Consider the following 21,004-nt stretch of genomic DNA (forward strand, 5'->3'; position numbering starts at 1 on the left):
TAGATAGACAAACATTTTGATATCTGCGATTTTTTACATCCTGAGATCCAGCTATATCTATAACTTCATTTTTTAACTTGTATATATTTTACGTTATAACTGTTATATTACAATTGTAACTAAAAAAAAAAACACAGTATTTTTTGCAAAAAGTAAATTTACATATATAAGTCACTTATCACATCCAATTTCCTTGAAGGATCCAGCAGTAGTCAGCTATCATGTGGCTATCTGATCGTTTCTGATAACAATCTTCCAGTTTTAGTGTCCCGATAGAAACCTTCCTTCTGAAAATTTTGTACTACAAATGAACACCAATATCTTGAATAAGTTGCCTTATTTCAGGACCATCAAATGAGAAGAACTCAAAACAATTTCTATCTCGATTTAAAGCCTTCCCAAATTGCTTCATCAGCCCCAGCTTGACACGTAAGAAAGATTGTCTCTCCAAACCAAAAATTTCATGACCACGTTTTGTTTTCCTTGAATTATGACATCTTTTCAAAGACAAATTTTACTAACCCTTTATTTTTAGTTTTGCTGGCCCAAAAGCCCAAACACGAAGGACATTTTGTAAAGCCACTCTGCCGTCCAAGGAAGCAATTTACCATTTTGAAATCAACGCAAATTGATGTTTTCTTTTTTTTTCAAAATTAGTGCAAACCTGGTATAGAAACATTGGGTCAGGGATAATTATAGGTATATATTTGGTTAATGGGAAATGTTTATTTTGGCCATTAAGTATTATATATTTATTCCTTCTTTTGTCCTTAAACAGAACTATCTACAGGGATTTTTTAAATCGGCACATCAAAACCATTTAAAGTCCGTTGTCTGATTTCAGGCACTAACTAAGTCTTTTTTTTGTCGCCCTGTGTTGTGATCTAATCTACCCGCGTTGTCTATACCGTATTATAGTTATAATGCAAAATGGTCATTTTCGGAGCTTTTGTTATAGCCCGGAAATGACGTTAATAAACCCGCTCACAGTAAACTTAGTCTCTCCGGTGTAGATGGGTATTACTAAAACTTTAACGAGAAATTTGCGAAATTAAATTCCTGATACGTGAGAACGCTTTCGTTAACACAACTTTATGGATACAACAAATTGAACAACTTGTACAAAACTAAGCGATCTGTATACCATGGTAGTCGTCGAAATTAATTGGTAGAGATTTGATCTACACAATTAAGACCGACAGCTCATCGCTGAAGGCGATGGTACGAAAATAACACCAACCTAGCGGTGGCGGGAGGGGTGGGGCGTTTTTGGCTTCGGGTCACATGGATTGCATGTGCGTGTGTAGTACAAAGTTGATCTGAGAATCATAATAAATTCCTTAGTCTTGTGAAAATCTAAAAATGAAAATCTGAAAATAGTACTGTCTTAGTGTTTCTTCGAAGAAACTTCTACAGGCCACTGTAATACTTTTTACAAAACTTCTGGATTCCTCCCGAGTCGGTTTTTGCTGTGTAGAACTTGCAAACGTTTCGCCAATCATCCTTATTGGCTTCTTCAGAGCTTGACTGAAAATGGCTCGCATTTTACTGTGTACCTGCTTCTATATGGTTTGAGGGGGGCGAAACTAAATGAGGGGCATAAACACCGTCTCGGATGACTGACTCCCATATTGGTGATAGACCTGAATAGCGGTTAAGATTGTTAGGTTGTTTATAGACTTCGATAGACTCTCGGGTTTTTCGTTGGTAGAAAAATTAATTTCATGCAAGAATTTTAGTTTTTTCCAATAAAATTTTATGTCCGGTATCGTGAGTATTCTACAACTGCTGATGAGTTTATTTGTCTTAGTCTTAAGGCTCTTTCATATTCTTTGAGCCTTGTTGATATTTTTCGTTCCGTCTCTACAATGTTTTCTTTGCCGCATATGCTGTAAACTTCTGGCATCTCAAATGTAATTTTGCCCTTGACGGATCGAAGATGTTATGTTTCTTATGAACTTTCGATATGTGGTCGGTGAGGTTTGACTGCTATTGGAAGGTTGTGGTGAAGTGTATTTTGTGATGGAACGCTTAACATCTTTAATGTGGAAATTATTAGAGAGAAGATCAGGGGTAAGGTGTTTTAATTCTGGGTTCAGTGGCTCGGGCTGAGGTAGTTTTACGGATTTGTAAACAAGAGAGTTGATAACCGACGATTTTTGGGCGGGATGGTGATGTGACTATGCATTAAGGTATCGGTGTGCGGAGCTTTTCTGTAAACGCAATGACGCAATGTTAAGTCTGATTAGCGATTCCATAATTTTCCATAATTTTGGATTTAGATGAAAGGTGTCAAGTCGTTTGTTCAAAAATTTGACCGTTAAAAGAAAAATATGTTCCAGACAAGCATTTGTCAATTAAGGTGAGAAGTTTTGGTTCCAGATTCTCGGATTTTAATGTATCTGAAATGATGTTGAAAGTTTCAGGAATAGCAACTTTGGTAAAGAGGGATTCTTCGTCGAAAATAATTAGAATATCTTGTGAATCTAATGTAATGCTTTTTATTTGTTCAATGAAGTGTCCGGAATTAAGTACGAAACTATCAGTTTTTCCTGTAAAGGGTTTTAATAAGAAAGCTAAATATTTTGCTAGAGAATATGTTGGCGAACTAATGGTGTTGACAATAGGTCGAAGGGGTAATCCTGGTTTGTGAATATTTGGGAGTCCGTAGAGACGAGTCATGAGCGGTGACAGATTTTTTCACGGAGTCTGATAGATGAGAAGCCTTAATAACAGATTTAAGGTTGCGTTCCACAGTTGACGTAGGATCTTTTTTAAGTTGGCCATATGATTCGTCTTTAAGAACATCTTGCATCTTTTCCTGATAGTTGTAGTGATAGATGTAATTTTAGGACAATGCCTTCAGCTTTTTGAAATATTAGATTTAGCAGGTTTTTTTTAAGGAGTGCGGTGATATTTCCGAAAACATCCGATTGCTCCTAAACCCGTGGGGTAAAACCCCGGAATTATCCGAATTGGCTCGGATCCGTAGAACACGTGGTAACGAAACTAACGTGGTAAAATTACACTTTCGCACGCTAGATCAGTGTATAATTAGGTATTCTACACAAGGGAGTAGAAAAAATAAATTATGTAAAAGTATTAAGCAATTTTTAAAAAATGTAAAGTGTCAAAAATATGTTTTGTAGTTATCGCAAGAAATTTCTAGAAAGAAGAATCTCCGATAAAATACATGCTTTGCCTCAAAAGTTCACCGAAACGTTTCACTTGTCTCCTTACGATCGTCGCAGGAGCAGCGCCATTTTGAATATGGAAATGAACAGCAAAATTAATGTTGATAATATGATTTAATATTTTAGCCAGTAGTCACGTCAAAATTTGTTGTATGATTTTTAGGAAATTCAATGTGCTGCCCCGCCACTGCGTTACCCTTTAAAATTACCGTCCACGAGCAATGGCTTTGTGTACCTATCAATATTTACCGAATCCTATCGTGACGTTGTGAATAATACAGAACGTTGGTTTGTTACTAACGGTGTAACAAGAAATTTTGAGAAATGTGTTAAAACAGAAGTGAAAAATATCTATCGAGCACGAATGTAAGCAGGACAAGACAGATCACTCTCCATTTGATCTCGGCCTTTGAACTACAACATTTTTAATTTAAGTATTACACTTAACTCATTTGTCTCTGAAAAATTTAACTTGATCTAGACATATTTTGACCAAAAACTGGCACGTCAAAAATTACAACCATCGCAAATATAAAATTGCTGGGGATTGCACTGATGTTTACCTAAAGTGGAAAACTCATTGTGAACATCCAGTATCCAGAGTAAACTAAGAAAGTTTTAAATGTTTCTAGGGTAGGCGTAGAAATTATTTCAAAGCATTCAAAATGTCCATTGATTTTTGATAAATCAGCGCAAATTTTAAGTTTAAGCAAGCTTTTTCTTCCCGTTCATTTTTGATATAATATTTTTATTGGTATACTTTAGTGTAGAGTTGTATATATGTGCATGCACATGAAGCCCATTTACGCTAGGGAATTGAAAAGTTCGAGTTAGAATTTTGAGTAATTGTCAAGTTTTCTTTTAAAAATTTATATATTGATAAACTTGTTGAACTACTTTAAAATAATATTTTTTTTAATAAAAAGGGTTGTAATTTCGTACTAAAATCATTGTTTGCGTTTCGTTCTCCTTAAACATAAAAATGCTAGTCAAAATGTAAATCCTTAAAGAATTTTAAAGTGATGTTGACAAATTTCTCATTAGAGAAAATTTAATCATGTGGAAGATTACTTACAAATTATTACAAAGGGTCAGAGGTGAGGTCAGAGCAAAATTTTCTTTTTTTTACTTTTTGGCGAGTTTTTAGGAAAGTAATACGAAGTTTGGCCTTTATAATAATATAATTATATTAATAATAATAATAATAATAATAATAACATAATATTTTTGTTTATTAACCGGAATTCTTTCAAAAATTATGGTTATGTTAGTAAAAAATTTATTAGATGCCGAATTGTTCTTGAGTGGAGGTTGTTCAATAATTAATGCATAAATGTAAATAAACATGCTAAAAATGCACGAACTGCTTTTCACAATTTCACAAAGTATGAATTTAGTTTTAAGGAATTTAAAATTTTTCCATAAAATAATAATTATCAAAAATTTGCATTAAAACAAATTGATATTAAAAAAGAAATAAATACTACAAATGATCGAAAAGATATTAGGAATTGAAGTTAGTTGTGTCACCATAATTTAAATTATTCAATAAATTTCTAGCAACTAATTGAAAAATGAAAATATCACTAATTATATAATATTTGTATGCATTTTATATTCTTGATAAATATCTATAGTGTGATCGAAACGTTGAATGGAACTTAAAAATTTAAAGAACTTTGCTATTATTGAACAACCTCAGCTCAAGAACAACTCCATCATTTTATGTATTTCAAAGTAATAATAATAAAACGAAACTGTTATATATTATATAATTGAATATAATTACTTGAATATGAAATTTTCAAAATTTGAATGCACGGAAAAGCTACCAGTCTCCTCTGTATAAATTAAGGATCGATACTCTAGCCCATAAATTATCCTTAAAACTTCCATTTGAAGGTCAAAATGCCGGAACTTTGAGGGGAATGTCCCCGCCGCAGAATACCGAAATTACAGAAAGATAGAATGATAGACCACGAAAAGGGTTTTTACTTATGATCTTATACTAAAAATATTTGAAGCAAACATTTTGAATCGCTCCTCATGTACGCCTAGAAATGTAATGCTTTTATTATATATATGTATATGATTTTAATTTTCTTTAATTTTAATATATTTGACTTAAAATAGGTTTTTTATTCCAGATGGCCAGCGCAGAGGTGTTTCTCTAAATTCTTTTTTGGGATACATACCAAGATTAACAGTTTGCCTAGTGATTCGGATTGTCATAGGTATGACACTATAACGAATTGCCACAATGTTTTACACTTCTAAACGAGAAACATGTTAAAGATGAAATTAAAAGTTTGAATGGGTCATAGACTAACCGTAGACTTTAGGCGTCAATTTTTAAAGTTTGAACAAAAAATACTTCAATAAAAATGTTGCTAGTTTCAAAAGGGTGTTAAAAGTTAATTTTCAATTTCTTATTTATTCCAAAATCTGATCAGTTATGCAGAAAATAAAGCAAAAATTTGGGCCAAGGGGTTTCTGTGGGAAATAAAGTTCAATCTGAACTTAGTACCTAGGTTGCTTACAGAAGAGACTAGTTACATACCATTCAGTGGAATATTTCATTAACCGGTATTCTTGTTTAAAATGGATAATACGTTCAATGGATAATACGTTCAACAACCGGCATTATTCGTTTCCTTATCGAAGTTGCCTTTGACTTTAGCCGTGCAAACCCTATAGCCTTTAACAACAACCAATGTCAACAATTACAGAATTTTTTTTTTCGTTGCTTTTATATTCATAAATTAGAAAAAAAATCCGCGTCATAACGCATTCACAATTCTTGAAATGCGAGACATTATTCCGCAGCCAGAAGATTGCAGAATTATACTCGAACCACAGGCAAGCAAAGCATAGTATCTTTCACAGACTTTACACCAAATCAGATGAAACGGGAGAAGTACAGGATCAGTACAGAAGAAGGAAAAAATCTTAATGCTTGTAGCGAAAAATCCTGAAACAAGCACAATACACTTTACGTACAGGAAGAGGGATAAACAAAACGATAATTCTGAATATCCTTTGAAATGAGAGACTTTATCCATACCAGTTCACCTGTGTCCAGAATTTGTTGCCTCAGAACCCATCAGCAACTTGTGTAACTTGTTATTAGAAAAACAAATGTGTGATGCTGCGTTTCTAAGCAAGATACTGTTTACTGACGACGCCACTTTTTTCATTAGTGGTATTTTCTGTTGGAAAAACCATCACGCTTAGGAACAAGAGAACCTTTATTTGATGAGAAAAAAGCGTTTTCGGCATGAATTTTTAATTAATTTAATTTAAAATTTAATGGTGATTTTATAAATGGCCATATCAGCGGGATTTAACAGTGAATAGTATTCGCGGTTCTTGTAAAATAATTTTCCAATTCTATTAGAAAACATTCCACTTGCAATAAGGCAAAACATGTGGTTTATGCAGGTACACCTGCTCATTATACTCCCTTGGTTAGAGATTTCCTGAATGAAAGTTTCCCTCATAGCTAGATGATTGAAAAGCTTAGTTTATAAAGAAGAAGTCCAGATTCAGAATAAAGTAAGTAAGCCAGGAAGGAATTGCATTCGGGTTAATGGTGGACATTTTGCTGATTGCATTTTATTGGTTATTAATACAAAACTAGCTATTACTTTTTTAAAAGCTTAGCTTCAGCTTAGTTCAGTTTTTCATAAAATATATATAAAATAGTTGAGATTTTCTCGAAATTTAAACGAAATGTCTATAACAAACAAGAATACATTTTCCACCAAATGTATCAGATAGATATTTCATCCAAAATTGTGAAAAAGCTTTGGGTAAAAAAGTTATAACGAAAATTTTCTATTGAAATGTGTGTAACTAGCGCCTTCTACAAGCAACCTAAAAACCAAGGTCCAATTCAAATATATATTCAATTGAATTGAAGTGGTATAATTTAATTGCTTACGGACCACCACGTTATGTTATATACAAGTTATAATAACTTTTTTTTCTTGATGATTTGCTACAAACAATTATAATCTAGTATGCCAATAAACTACCTACTTATTTACAGACTTAAAAGTTATGGGGCAAAAAATGTAGAATTTTGCAAAATTAAGTATTCTTTTTATCAACTTATATATATAAAAGATAAAAGATTATTTAGTGCAATGCATTTTCCTACCGTTTAGCTGTAACGAATCCTAGTGCCACTTTAACTATAATTTTCTATATCACAAAATTCTATAATTCGTGCTTTCGGAGATACAACCGTTTATTTGCCGACCCTGCATATCTAACGAACTTACCGTTAAATTCCCTTTTAAAGTTTTCCTGATCGTTCCCGATATCCTCATCGTCTATGTGATTGGTGATAAGCTTATCCATATCTTCGCACTTCATACTATGTATAGTCATTGTGATTCCATGACTAAAGTCTCCCGTTCCTATTCAACACACCCACATTAGCGTAAAATTTCGACGAAAGTGCGGGATAGTAATTATTGCGACGGATACTTTAATTATTCACGATCAACTAAAAGCCTGAGTCGTTTTACATCGATTATCGTTTATTTTAATTAGTCGTGAGCGGCCAGCAACAATAATTCAGAGCTAAATGCAATTTTACATCGGACATTAATTACAAGCCGAAAAAAATCTTGTGCGAACATAAACGGCGGTTGTTCATCGCGTCGCAGACGTCATCAAATTCGCCGTTAATATTAAATACACACCGAGTGTTTCCTGAATATGCGAGCAGGCTTTTATACTACCGTATCATGTTTATTGCTATTTGAAAAAAAAATGTTTATTATAATTTGCGCGGCTGATACGAGATATTCTACGGGGTGTTATTTAACAAGTGTGCGATATTTCACTGGGTACTTATCAAGTATTTTCAAGGTAAAAGATTTTTAAAAACCTATGACCTAAAATACTCCTTTTTCTAGATCCAGACTGAATTTTTTATATCAAAAAATCTCCCAGCTCCCAATTTTCATTCAGAAATCCATATTATTTAAGAAGCCATGCGGAAAAAACAAAAATAAAAATAAAATGTTGATGTACGAGGTGTTCATTTTTCAATGGTTTTGAGGAGATATCTCGCTTATTAGCAAAGGTAGAGGAATGCAGTTTTCACGATACTTTTTCGAGAAACAAAAGATACCGCAAACAAAATTTTCACAGCCCTGTTGATTTTTGAGATACCGGAAGTTTTTGGAGCCTTTGCATTTTTCGACAGCCCTTGTACCTCAGTTATTCTAAAGGTTATAAGAAAAGTAAAAAGTGGGTTTGTTGTCGGTTTTTAAGCAGAATTCAGTGTCACACTCAGATTTTTTCTATTTTCAATTATTTTCGGGAAATAAACCAAGCTTATATTTGCGATTGAGCTGACTGTTTTTAATATTAAGCCCAGGTTATAAAAAACACCTATATATAACTTAAAATTTTGGTATGTTTTATTTTATCTAAAAGAAATATACATTTTTTAAATCCCTAATATCATAAAACGATTTATTATTTTAAATAAATTATAATAATAATATATATAATAATAAATAATAATAAATTATTTTAAATAAATAAACCGGAACTTCGTTGCAAGAGAAAGATCTTAAATCGATGGGTTATGGAACTACAATAACAGGTGTTGTTCAAATTGTTCATCTTATTTCAGAGGCACTTCTATAAACTGTCATTTTTTGGTACTGGACGGTATATATATTTATTTTTTATCGATAAATACTTGACTTAGATGGCCATCTTATAACTCCAGTTGTTGCAATCCAGTAGCCAGTATTAAAGTAGGCACTTAAAATTCGTGCATGTGAGTGGGAGCACATTGTCTACTATTTCGGGGACGACGTGTTCAATAATTCATTTGCAGTAAGACTGCCTTCAAAAGCATTATATACATTTTTTCTTCTCATTATAAAACATGAAATATTAAAACCAAACCGGCCTTTTCATTCCGATGGAAATGTCACATGCTAATTTTCATAACACCAAAATCTTTTCACTGAATATAACAAGATGGTATATTCGATTTTTTAAAGTTTTATGAACATTTAAAAATATATATGTTTGGCATATTTTTCGAAAATAATTGATAGATAGAAAAAATAATCTAGAAAACCGCATAACGAGATTGTCCGTAAAACCATCAAAATTGAGTTATAAAAAACATAAAAAATCTTTTTTTGCAAATAGAAATCCCCAATTTTTATAATTTTACGGATTTGGTATTTATATTTTCCGAAATAATGAACAATTTAATATTTTAATTAAACGGCTGTTCAGTTTTATTAGTTGTTATTATGAAAGAGGGCAATCGTGCATCACAGATACCTGACATTCTCTGTCGAGTAATTATTTTATTTAATTAATCTGAATTTTTTCATTAAAACCCGAATGTTTTTCGAAAATCAAAAATTGTATCAGTATAATTGTTAGAATAACTTTAATCACAAGAGAATATCAAAGATAATATCGACAAAGAAGAATTTCCGATAAGAATTAAACGTGATTTTGGGGAAAATGAATTGAAGAATTGAAAGATTCTCTGACACAAGCAAGATTATAAATTATTAAATAATATGTGTAGCTATTAAACATTTGAAAATAAATAAATAAAATTACATAACTTAAATTACACAAAATGTTGCACGTGATCTTCACCTTCAACAACACTAGTTATATATATTATTTTTAATTTTTTAACTTCTTTCCTAATTCTATTTTTTAGAATTTCAATGTCAGAAGTGACTAATAATAAGAACCTAAACATACTATAGGAACACTACCATAGGAAAATGTTAAATTGTCAATTATTTTGGAAACTATAAATTTCCGGAATAGACAATCTTATACACCTTATTTTTAATTAAAATAATTTAATTTCAAATAGGATAAAATTGTAAAAACAGATTTCTACTTGAAAAAATTACTTTTTGTTTTTCTTATAAGATAATCTTTATATTTCATGTTTGCTCAATCTGTACCAACTTAGATTAATTAGATTAATTTAAATAAACCTTATATTTGACAATAGCCCCTTTTCCACAAGGAATTAAATTTTCCTTATAGGAAATATTGTTAATCATTTTAGAGCCTACGAACGTCATTTTTGACATAAAATGCAAGATTTGTCGAAAAAATTTATCCTTAAGTGCAGGACATCATAAATCATCATATCTAGAATTTCACGGGGCAACTTTAAATGCAATAAAATATTAATATGAATAATAAAATATAAATAAAAATAATTGAATGCAAAAGAAACTATGCAGCTTTTCTATTTAACCTTTCTTTCTGTCGTTCGTAGCTTCGAGTTAAGAGAGTAAGGATCCTTATTTCGGACATCCTGTACATTGGAAACAAAGCATTTTGAACTAAAAGTTCATAGTAACTTTGTTCCTTAAAAATACTTACTCTCCAGTGAAAGATCGGATATATTGAACGGGGAAAAAATGTCGGGAAGCTTTTATGAGGAGAGAAAGTGCGCTTTCTCCACTTGCAAAGCGAACGCCAAAATCAATAATAACAACGTAACGTCAATATAGAATATCGCCTAAGGATACAGATACATTAAAGTTAACTAAAATTGATATAAATTTTGTTATTTGCCTTTTTATTATTTTCTGCCTATATGAGCTAACTTTTAATTTGTCTTCGGTTGTAAATGTAAAAGAAAATATTAATTTCGTATTTCCGAAATAAATTATTGAACAATTTTATGACAACTTTTTATACATTCTGTAAATCAGAAATCCCGGCTCCCGATTAATAAACACCCTATATAGTGGATAATCTGAAGCTGAAGTGTGACGGAAGTGGAAAGCGGCAGTTTTAATTTTCAAATTATACACGCTCCTCATACTACTAGAAAATGCAGGAAATGAAATCCGCGGCCAGATTAAAATTTTTAAAGCTTCCACTTTCAATTTCGCTTCCAAATTGAAAGCGAGAACGTGCGTGCAATACGAAATGTCCGAAGCGAACGTCGAAAACATCTACAACATCCAGTTGGCAGTTTGTAAAATTTAGTATAATGTTTGAAGGACTAGCGGAACATTATAATTCATAAGTAAGACGATGCCTAGCTATTAGAGTAGGCTATGAAACTTACAGAAAATTAATAAACTGGAATGTAAAGCAAATTTTACAATAGAAAAAGTCGTCTAGTACTGTCTGGTACTGGCTATTACTGGATATTGGTTCTCACTTGATTGTTTGATTACCTTAATGATCCATATATTCTTTCTGAAATTATTTACGCAATATTTTTATAAAATGAACGATCTTACAGAAATTCTAAAATAATTTATTTTGTTCTTCCGTTTTCTAAATAGCAGTATGTACTTTTTAAAGAGTATTACTTCGAAAAAATGCTTAAAATATGTACATATAATGTAAGTGTGCATATTTAACTTTTTTTTTTAAGATAAAAGATTTAAATTGTCCTTTCAGCAATTCCTACAAACAGCAAAAGAGAAGAGACCGAGTGAGATTTAAATAATGATTTAGAGAGGACATCATTATAGTCTTTTTCTAATAATTATACATACCAGTCTATGAAATGCTAACATTTCCCTTCAAAATGGCTACCAAATGACAAACCGTAATTGTCATTCATAATTCAGAAAATACAGAAGTATCGGTTAAGTATGATGGTGTGCTTGATTGCTATGGGACCTAACTGCCCAAACAAATGAGAATGTAGAGTAAAAAGCACAGACCTTTAAAACATACAAGGTGTGAGTGTAGTTGAAAATCGTTTTATTTCCATCGATTCTTTGCAAATTATACGATAAATTCAGTTGCCAGAATTTACAAAATCTTAGTAAGTATTCCATATAACTCGATTCATGGCAGGTCTTTACAGAGACTGGAAGTCATGAATTCAGGTCCAATAGCGAATGTTGTCTTTACTACTCGTCTTCAGCCCTCGATCTTTCTGTATAAAATGAGGCGGTGGAAATCGTATAGGTAGAAAATTTTATTTTTCTGGACGTGTTCGAATGCTATTGTACATGCCAGCTTTGAGTGCGACACCATGTAACAGATTAAACAAAGTACTTAACTATTCGGTGTCTAAGTCCAAAATTGATTGTAAATATCTTTTTGAGTTTGAGGAAAGTCAGTCTTGCTCGCTATATCCTATATTTGCAGTGAGTTGTGGATCTCATGTCTCTTGAATGAATGTTTTATGGCAATAGATCCGATACGTGGCAATTAGTCATCTATTAATAGGTAGCACTTAAAACCAACACTTAAGGTGTCCCGCCCCTGCAGATTCTACCACAAAACTCTCGCTATGAAAAAGAGCTAAAATACACCTTGCTAGTCAATCATCCTGCGATAATGAATAAACATTTCGTCATTTTAAACACGAAATGTTGAATTTTGAAATGCGATTTTATTCAGTCATTTTTTTCCCGTAAAATTCCTGATTGGCAGGATTGTTTCGTTATGAGCACCTTTGTGTTCTCATTAAAAAAACTGGAAAATATAACAGACTGTGCTTCGTTTCACTATTGGATCCGATTCGATACAGAAAAATTTAATGCCACCTGCTCCAATTTCCGAATTAATTGCTGCAAATTTAGCATGAATAGCAGGTGGTATCCCGAATTGCTAATCAAACGCGGGCTAAAATTTAACGCAAATTAATTTTCCCGCCTCCGTACGATTCACGCCTATGTGTATTCGAAAGGAATTCTATTAAAGCCAGTATCTATTCCCATTTTCGGCAGATACGATACGTCGCCATATTTAATTAGACGCAGCATTATGTGACGCGAATAGCTGATTAAGTTATTCGCCTTGGCAATACGTTGAAATATTTTTATTCGTCAGGTTTGCAGCTTCGCGGCAAAAATGAATTGTTAGTCGACATTAATAAATATTAAATTTATTCCAGCTGATCTAAAAATCGCGACTCACTTGTTCTGCTCATGGGCAAATTAAAAAAAAAACCGTCCAATAGTGACCGTTATTATTCTCAAACAATTCTGTTTACGTTTCAACCAATTTTGAAATCGTTCTTAGAAACTTTATATTTTTAATTGAATTAAAAATTTAAATCAATTTTATTTTAATTTTATATAAATTTCAACAGGCTACTGTAATACTATTTACAAATATTCTGGATTCCTTCGGTGTCTGTTGTTTATAAATCAAACTTGCTGACGTTTTCCCAATCATATTGTTGGCTTCTTCAAAGCGTTAGTTTTAGTTACGCGTTGAAGAAGGCAAGAGGATGATTGGTGACTCAGGAGGAATCCAGAAATTATTAATCACAGTCTTAAGGCTCTGTCATATTCCTTTAGCCTGATGAATGTGATGATATGACATAAATATATGTAAAATGAAATTAATATCCATCCGTATATTCACGCTTTCTATGCACCTATATTTATATGATAGGGGAATAAGAAAAAAATCATGTCATAGTCATTTTCAATTGCAACAATATCAGATTAACTCAAAAACTGGTGTATTCGGCTTACAAAAGCGCATAAAGTACGTAAGACTATTTTTGATGAGAACTATTAGCAACGTGTAATAAAAACAAAGAGAGTGCCTAAAAAATAACAATGACTTCCTGCAAATACGATTTTCCGGTGTAGTTCCAAGTTACCGGGTACACACCTATCGGCAAATGGATTTATAAAAATGACTGTCATGATGAGCATCGAAGTGAATCATCGATCATTGAGTACACGATTCCAAATGTATGTGTGCGCGTATAACGGTAATGACCGTACGGTGCAGCGCTAAAGATGATAAATAACCAACCATAACGAAGGTAATTTTTTCTCTGTAAAATAAATGGGTTGGATATGTGATCAGATGTTTGTGCGGTTAATTAAAAATCTATTTTTCGCAGGTGTGCATAGTTTGTTTTACGTCGGAACTGCATTGCATATTACATATTTATTTAGTTTATTTGGTAAAAGGACCCCGAAGCCGAACTTTTTTTATAACCACATAATAGAAATGCTAGATTAAATTATACCTTCTTAATAAAAGACTAGCCTCATTAAAACTAAATATCAATTCTTTACTGCATATAGTAGTGTTGAGGTTCAAGTAGTTGTGGTGAAGTGTATTTTGTAATGGAATGCGTAATTTCTCTTATGTGGAAATTATTTGAGAGAAGAGCACAGGTTACGTCTTTAATTGTGGCTTCAGTGATTCGAGTTGAGATAGTATTACGGCCTTGTAAACAAGAGAATTGATAACCGATAATTCTGTGAAAAATTACAAATTTTTTCATTTAAAAGTTTTACTGATAACAACACGCTTACTGACATAAAAATACTAATCAAAATTCTTCCATTTTCAGGCTTCTGTCTTTTAATGAAGTGGTGGTTTGAATTTAATTATACACTTTCATGGGAGAACTACTATTAATCTTTCCCAGCATCTCATAACTAACTAGCCCCAATTTGAGTTATTAATGGAATCTGGATGTGTAATTATCGTATTGTTTTCCCTTGTTAATATACAAAATATGGATGCAATTTAAAGCGTTGCTGTCAATATTGTAATGTAAAGCAAAAGAAATGTATATTTTAGTAGTAGCTTAAATCGGTGAAACAGAGAGAACACATGAGAACACATTATAAAGACAATTTTTCTTCTAACTTTGCATCGTTATGTTGCCATGGCTCTCAAAACCAGGGTTCGTGAGACCAGAATAAACATCCTTGACGAAGAAATACTTGAAAACAGTTTAAGTTGAGTTGAAAATGATAAATATTTTGCGTTATAAATGAAAAAACAGAAATATTTGCCTTTATTTCGTTGCATTAAATATATATTATATATAATCAATATAATCAAAAATTGCTTTCATTTTTAACATCTTTACAAGCTGAGATAGGCAAAATTAGAAAATTACCTTAATATACCTTAACAAAATGTCTTGCGACTCACACAGCAATCTTCGAATTTATTAAAATCTTGTTGCAAGTTTTTGAAAAAGAAGCAGCGGCGGGGATATTTGTAGATATAACCAAGGAGTATGACTGTTTGGATGGGGATTTACTGACAAGAAAGTTAAAAAGTCCTATATTCTAACTAACGAATATGGAATTGGCCGTGTCACACAATGCGTTAATTATCAGGACTTTACAAATTTTATAACTGGCATTTAAAACATGGCATAAAAACAGGGTTGAACAACAATGCTATTACAGCAAATAAGTTAACTGGTCCCGCAACTGGTCCTTATTTCAACTTTTTTATAAAATGAACTCACAAATGCTGTTGAGGCTCTGGATCGTGATAATGACAATAATAAAAAATACTTGTACTTACTAGACTTGCTACGTATTAAATAAGAAGCTAACAAATGTTTTATACTTACTTTTTCTTTATTATTTCATATACGTATTTTTTTAATGAACAAGTGGGTAAAGGAAAGGACAGGAAAAATGGGAGTAAAGCCGATATTTAATTAAAATTATTTAAGAAATTTGTAAATAAACAAATAACACAAAAAATGAAACTGTATGAAAAGAAAAGTTATTTATAACAAAAAATTATATAATTAAAGCTGAGATTGAAACAATTTTATTTAGTTAGTTTTAATTCTGATTTATGATGCTGACAACTTTGTAAGAAAATATTTTTTAAAGAGATCATGGTTATGACGTGGTATTGTTAGAACCTGGCCACAGCTTAGATTGCGGTTATAATTTCTTTAGTTTTTAATCAATCAAGATTTAATCAAAATAAACTAATTCTTAACAAAAATAAAACGAACGTACAGTCTACAGAACAAAAATCAAAACTAGAAAATATAACTAAGCTAGAAATAGAGGACAATGCATTGTATGCAATGTTTTTGAGCGCTTTCATTGAAAGAAATTTGGACTGGGCCATTTTATACAATCAGTTATGGACTTTGAATTTTGGGAAGTATTTCGATAACATATAATACATCTTGTCGAAATGTCTATGGGAAATTTGACGGTGCATCTTTGAATGAGAAATGTTTTTACGTAGAAACTTTTTCACGCTTTAAGAAATAGTAATAGAGTAACCACAACTGGCAGATTTAACTATCCGATACGTCGCCTTCAAATCACTGAAACAACAGCAGAATATATACTCGATGTAATTTGAAACAAATGTTAATATTATTATTATGGGTGTGATAATATCGAAATATAGATAGAAATACATATACAAGTTCGCGTAATACTGATAGCAGTGAACTAGTGGAAGATAAGAAAATAAACAAATTTAGTTTATGATCATGTATTTGATATGAATATTCATAAACATTTTTTTATTAAAGGACAATTTTTACACCAGGGAATCATTGAAATCTTAGATTCTATTATTGTTGGTTAATACTTAAGAGTGTTTCGAGTGGTTAGCCACCATGCTAAAGATTGTGACAGTACTCGTATTTCGCAAATCAGTGAGTTCCACACAATTTCGAACGATTCTGCATGATTTCAGGAGATTTCTGCTATCATAATTCCGAAGCTACTTAGAAAAAAGTAAAACATTATGCACAAAATGTTTACTACGCTCAATCGGCACGATAAATAACATTAGAATAATTCTTAGAAAAACTATGTATTAAATTATACAGGGTGAGTGAAAAATACCGGAAAACTTAAATATCTCCAACACTGCGAAAGCTGGAACTATGCCTGGGGGTTTTTGGAACATGCAGAACAGCAATGCTGTCAGATTTACCACTTTTATGTTACAAGTCATAATTTTGTTATTTTAAATAGAACTCTCTATTTATTTTTGTTGCAATGATTTGAGCATTTCAAGTTTAGCATGGCCTCGTAATTACAAAATTTTGTTTCTCTTAATTACTCAATTACGGAAACACCGCTTTTTCAGTAAAAAGCACCGTAATACTAATATCTCCAAAACCAAATTAACTAGCAGCCAAAACTAACAGCAGTGATGTCAGATTTACCAGTGTAAAAAAAAATTCTCGACGTCTCAGAATTTTAGAGGTTTTTGAACATAAGAAACTTTAGAAGTGTCTGGTCAGTGACAGATAAGCAGTATTATAAATATGATGGCAAAATCTCACAATATTGCCGTTAGCATTTTTAAAGTCTGCATGTTCAGAAACCCACAGATATTGACTTTTATGGTTCTAGCTTGGGCAGTTTTTGAGATATTCAAGTATTCCGGTACTTTTTACCAAGAGGTGGTGTTGCCGTAGCTCAGTAATTAATAGCAACAAAATTTTGACATTTTCAGATCTTACGTAATACGACATGCGCAGTTCATATACAACAAAAATGCATTGGCTTTGGCAGTTTTAGAGATATTTAAGCGTTCCGGTATTTCATTTTAAATTAATTTGGAATAAGTAAAATTTTAAATTTGGTATTTTCAAAACTTTGCATTTTTAAGTGACTGCCTAAAATTGGACTTTATATTTTTTATTTAAAATGTGTAATTATTAACCTGCAGTTTGGCAAACTGCATTGTTTCCAAAATGTCAACTGTTTTTGAGCTTGAACATCATCAGAAGGGCAGGGATAGTGGTTGTAAAGATTGTTGCAAAACTTGCTTTTGCTTAGTGGGTTTGGATTTTTGGATTTATTCTATCCATACGGTTTTCGTTTTGGTCTGATGATGATGATGAATTTTAGCGGACTGCGAAACATAAAGAAGATGCGGTTCAAAAAGAATTACATTTTTTTAAAAGCTAACAGTAAAAAAATTTCAAATAAAAAAAACAAAATTCAAAATCTGGTAAGGATTTTAAAAATCACTCTAATTTGTTTTCTATTTTTAACGCTTTGGCAAACTTTTTTATTTGAATTGTCTAAAGGCAGGGAGGGCGGTTAATAACTTTGTATAATATTAACTCTTCACTTTCTAGATTTCGAAATTTTGCCGTTATGTCTTGCTGAGTTTCTGTAAGTATGGAAATTAATGCTTGACAGTTTTATGTCCCTTAACAATAGTCATTTTTTAATGTTATGATTCTAATAAAAAAATAAGTTCGTTTCTATACACAGTTTTCCAAGTTCCAAGTTGAATACAAAGTAAATAATATGGTAGCAATTAAACAAATTAGATAATATGGTAGTAAATAAAACGAATTGAAAGGATAGCTTATTATTTGCAACTTTGTCACCAGAGACTGCAGGGTACTATCAAAAATGCATTTGCTTGTTGTAGTTGTGGTTAGTTGTGTAAATCACCAAATATGAATTGTGCGTTCAATTTCTTCTAAAAAAGTAGTCTAATAATACCCAAGTTAGGAGTGTGTATCTTTAATGGTTATCAAGACACTTGAACAAGAGAAAGGGAAAGAGAAGCACTTGAGATGCACTGTACAGGTGAATTTTTTTTATTTGTCAAATTAATTTTTATCGTTTGGTGTAAATTTTAACTTTTCGCAATCTACTTCCTCAATTTCGAGATAGTATTTTGTTAAAATTTTCAGGGAATGATAAAATATTACGAAAATATTACTATTATGATAACACACTTTCTGCATTTTTTTTAAGTGACTGGAGGCGGATGAATTAAATTATCATTTTTAATTAAATTTAAAGAAAGGCTTACGGAATGACATGGATATTTGGGGTATAGTATGGAACAGGTTTGGTAAACTTTTTAAGTCACTCCTTTATTAAACACTCGTTCCGCTCGTGCCAAATAAACTTGAGACTCAAAAGTCATTTAACACACTTCTTGCATAATATACTATTTTCTACCCATTTTGTAAAATACCTAATTATACACCGAACTAGCGTGCGGGAAGCGTGGGTCACTTCGTGCGTAAGTTTCTTGTGCCACGGATCCGAGTCACTTCGGACATTTCCGGGATATTACCGCACGGGCTTGGGAGCAATCGACTTGAATTTTAACGTTTGTCAATTCTGACGGTCATGTCAATAGATGTATTTGTATTGTTTTGCAGAAATATACCCAAAAATTAACGGTCGGAGAAAAAGTATAGTATGCAACGCGTTTGGTAAACTTTTTAAGTCACCCGTTTATTAAACACTCGCTCCGCTCGTGCCAAATAAACTCGTGACTCAAATGCCGTTTATCCCACTGGTTGCATGATATATATACCATTATCTAAATTCTGAAAACTCAAAGCCCATATTTATATTTCAAAACTCCCTGTTTAGTCAGTGCTTACGGTTCGTTAAATTAAATCCTACATATTGTTACATATAAATACGATAAGATTAGTCATAAAAAAAGTAATATCACCGGTAACCTCTTCAACTAAAACTCGAAGCTTTTAAGGCTGCCCGCAACTTCATTGGTTAACACAATGATGATGTCAGCGTTCCGTGCAGTGGTTAACAACCCCTTGGCAAATTTAATCAAAAATATATGAAGTAACGTCCTCTTCAGAGCTGGCAAAGTTTGGAGACATTTTATTACATTAAAAGCACCTGTAATGAAGTCTCGTCATCAACGATAGAAATGTTGCAATTCTATATCGGATTTAATGGAATAATTTATCTATAATAGCTCAAATGGAAAGATATGCAAAATATATAAATACAAGAAAATCTTGAAAATTATGTTCGAATTGAGGATACTCTTGCCACGGAAGAGATAATCTAGAATTTACCTATTTTTTTAATGGTTCTTTATACTTTTGTGTTCATCTGTTAATTACTAGTAATAAATGTCTTAAAATTTAATAGTTTTCTGTGTTAGGCTGACACCTGCATAAACGGATAAGATCAGCGCAACCGTGAATGCCCGATTGTAAGAGGATTTTTAAAGAATTTCATACAAAGAAGATGTCAATAAATATATGCTAGTCGGAAAAATAATAATCAATATCTAGAAAAGTTATAACTAATATTACAAATATGAAAATGTTTAGCTGCTTGTGGGGCTGCTAACTCGCGGGAAGGCCTCGATGTGAGCACTGACGTCATGACCAATGAGAGCGCGTTTAGCAAATTTAAACCGACAAGCACTTTTCTTTCCGGCTTACTCGCAAAAAATGAGGTAACAGATAAGTTGTGTTATACCAATTTTATTATTTTAAACTTTATTTTTTTTGTGAACACCTTTTTGGAACTTTGATTCGCCAATTTAAAAAACCTATTAGTTAGGTAGTAAATTCTGCCAAACAAACCCGGTGCTGAAATAGGCGCTCGTATTTTCGCTTTAACGTTTGAAGTTGAACTTTATTTAAAAAATTAAATTAAATTCGAAAATATAGATAGCCGACCGAACGCGTAAATATTTGGAACGAATTTTACGATTCTCGTAAAATCTTGACGTAGTTTCCCGATAGACACGGTTAAATAAAATAGATTAATATTGTTATAACTCGTGCATTTAAATCGGACGCGTTAGCATATTTATGCTTGCGCGAACTTTATCTTTAGGATAATACGCAAGGCGAGGATATGCTAACGTTTGCATGTAAGGCGATAGGAAATTTCGTTTGATTTATTTCTAAATTGGCGTAAGTAAACACCAAGGTCGGTTTGAAATACAACGTCGCTAACCAATCGGTGTTTTTCAAAAATCCATATTTTCTCTGACAATAACAGCAAACGCGGCAAAATAATAGTTTGTGTAAAGGGTGTCCAAATTCGACGGAGACTATTCCGATCTCCGAAACCGTAAGAGATACGAAGTCGCTTAAAAGTTGTGTATTTTGGTGCTTAATTCAAAACTGTTTTCAAATCGAGAAAATTCCTATTAGTTTCGGAAGTGTCCGGAAAAAATGAAAATCAGCAATTTCTTTTGAATTTTTGAACAAATTACACTTTTTCGTTGCAACTTTTTCATCTCTACATTATTAAGTTTTAAGTTTGAAGTATAATGGATGATTT

At 32.0% G+C, this 21,004-nt stretch overlaps 1 protein-coding gene across 5 annotated transcripts in view; it reads right to left on the reverse strand.

Annotated features, from left to right (window-relative positions):
* Positions 1 to 21,004, reverse strand: part of LOC132697543 (high affinity cAMP-specific and IBMX-insensitive 3',5'-cyclic phosphodiesterase 8) — a 230,865-nt gene that overhangs the window by 106,274 nt on the left and 103,587 nt on the right. Inside the window, exon 2 of one of the 5 annotated variants that reach the window (XM_060663144.1) lies at positions 7,481 to 7,618. The exons of the other annotated variants lie outside the window; for them this stretch is intronic. Coding sequence (XP_060519127.1) covers positions 7,481 to 7,589 — 109 coding nt within the window. The 5' untranslated portion in view covers positions 7,590 to 7,618. The remainder of the gene's footprint in view (positions 1 to 7,480; positions 7,619 to 21,004) is intronic. 5 annotated transcript variants of the gene reach the window in all.

Source organism: Cylas formicarius, unplaced genomic scaffold (genome assembly GCF_029955315.1).
Source record: "Cylas formicarius isolate icCylForm1 unplaced genomic scaffold, icCylForm1.1 PGA_scaffold_10__41_contigs__length_53128322, whole genome shotgun sequence".
Lineage (NCBI taxonomy): Eukaryota > Metazoa > Arthropoda > Insecta > Coleoptera > Brentidae > Cylas > Cylas formicarius.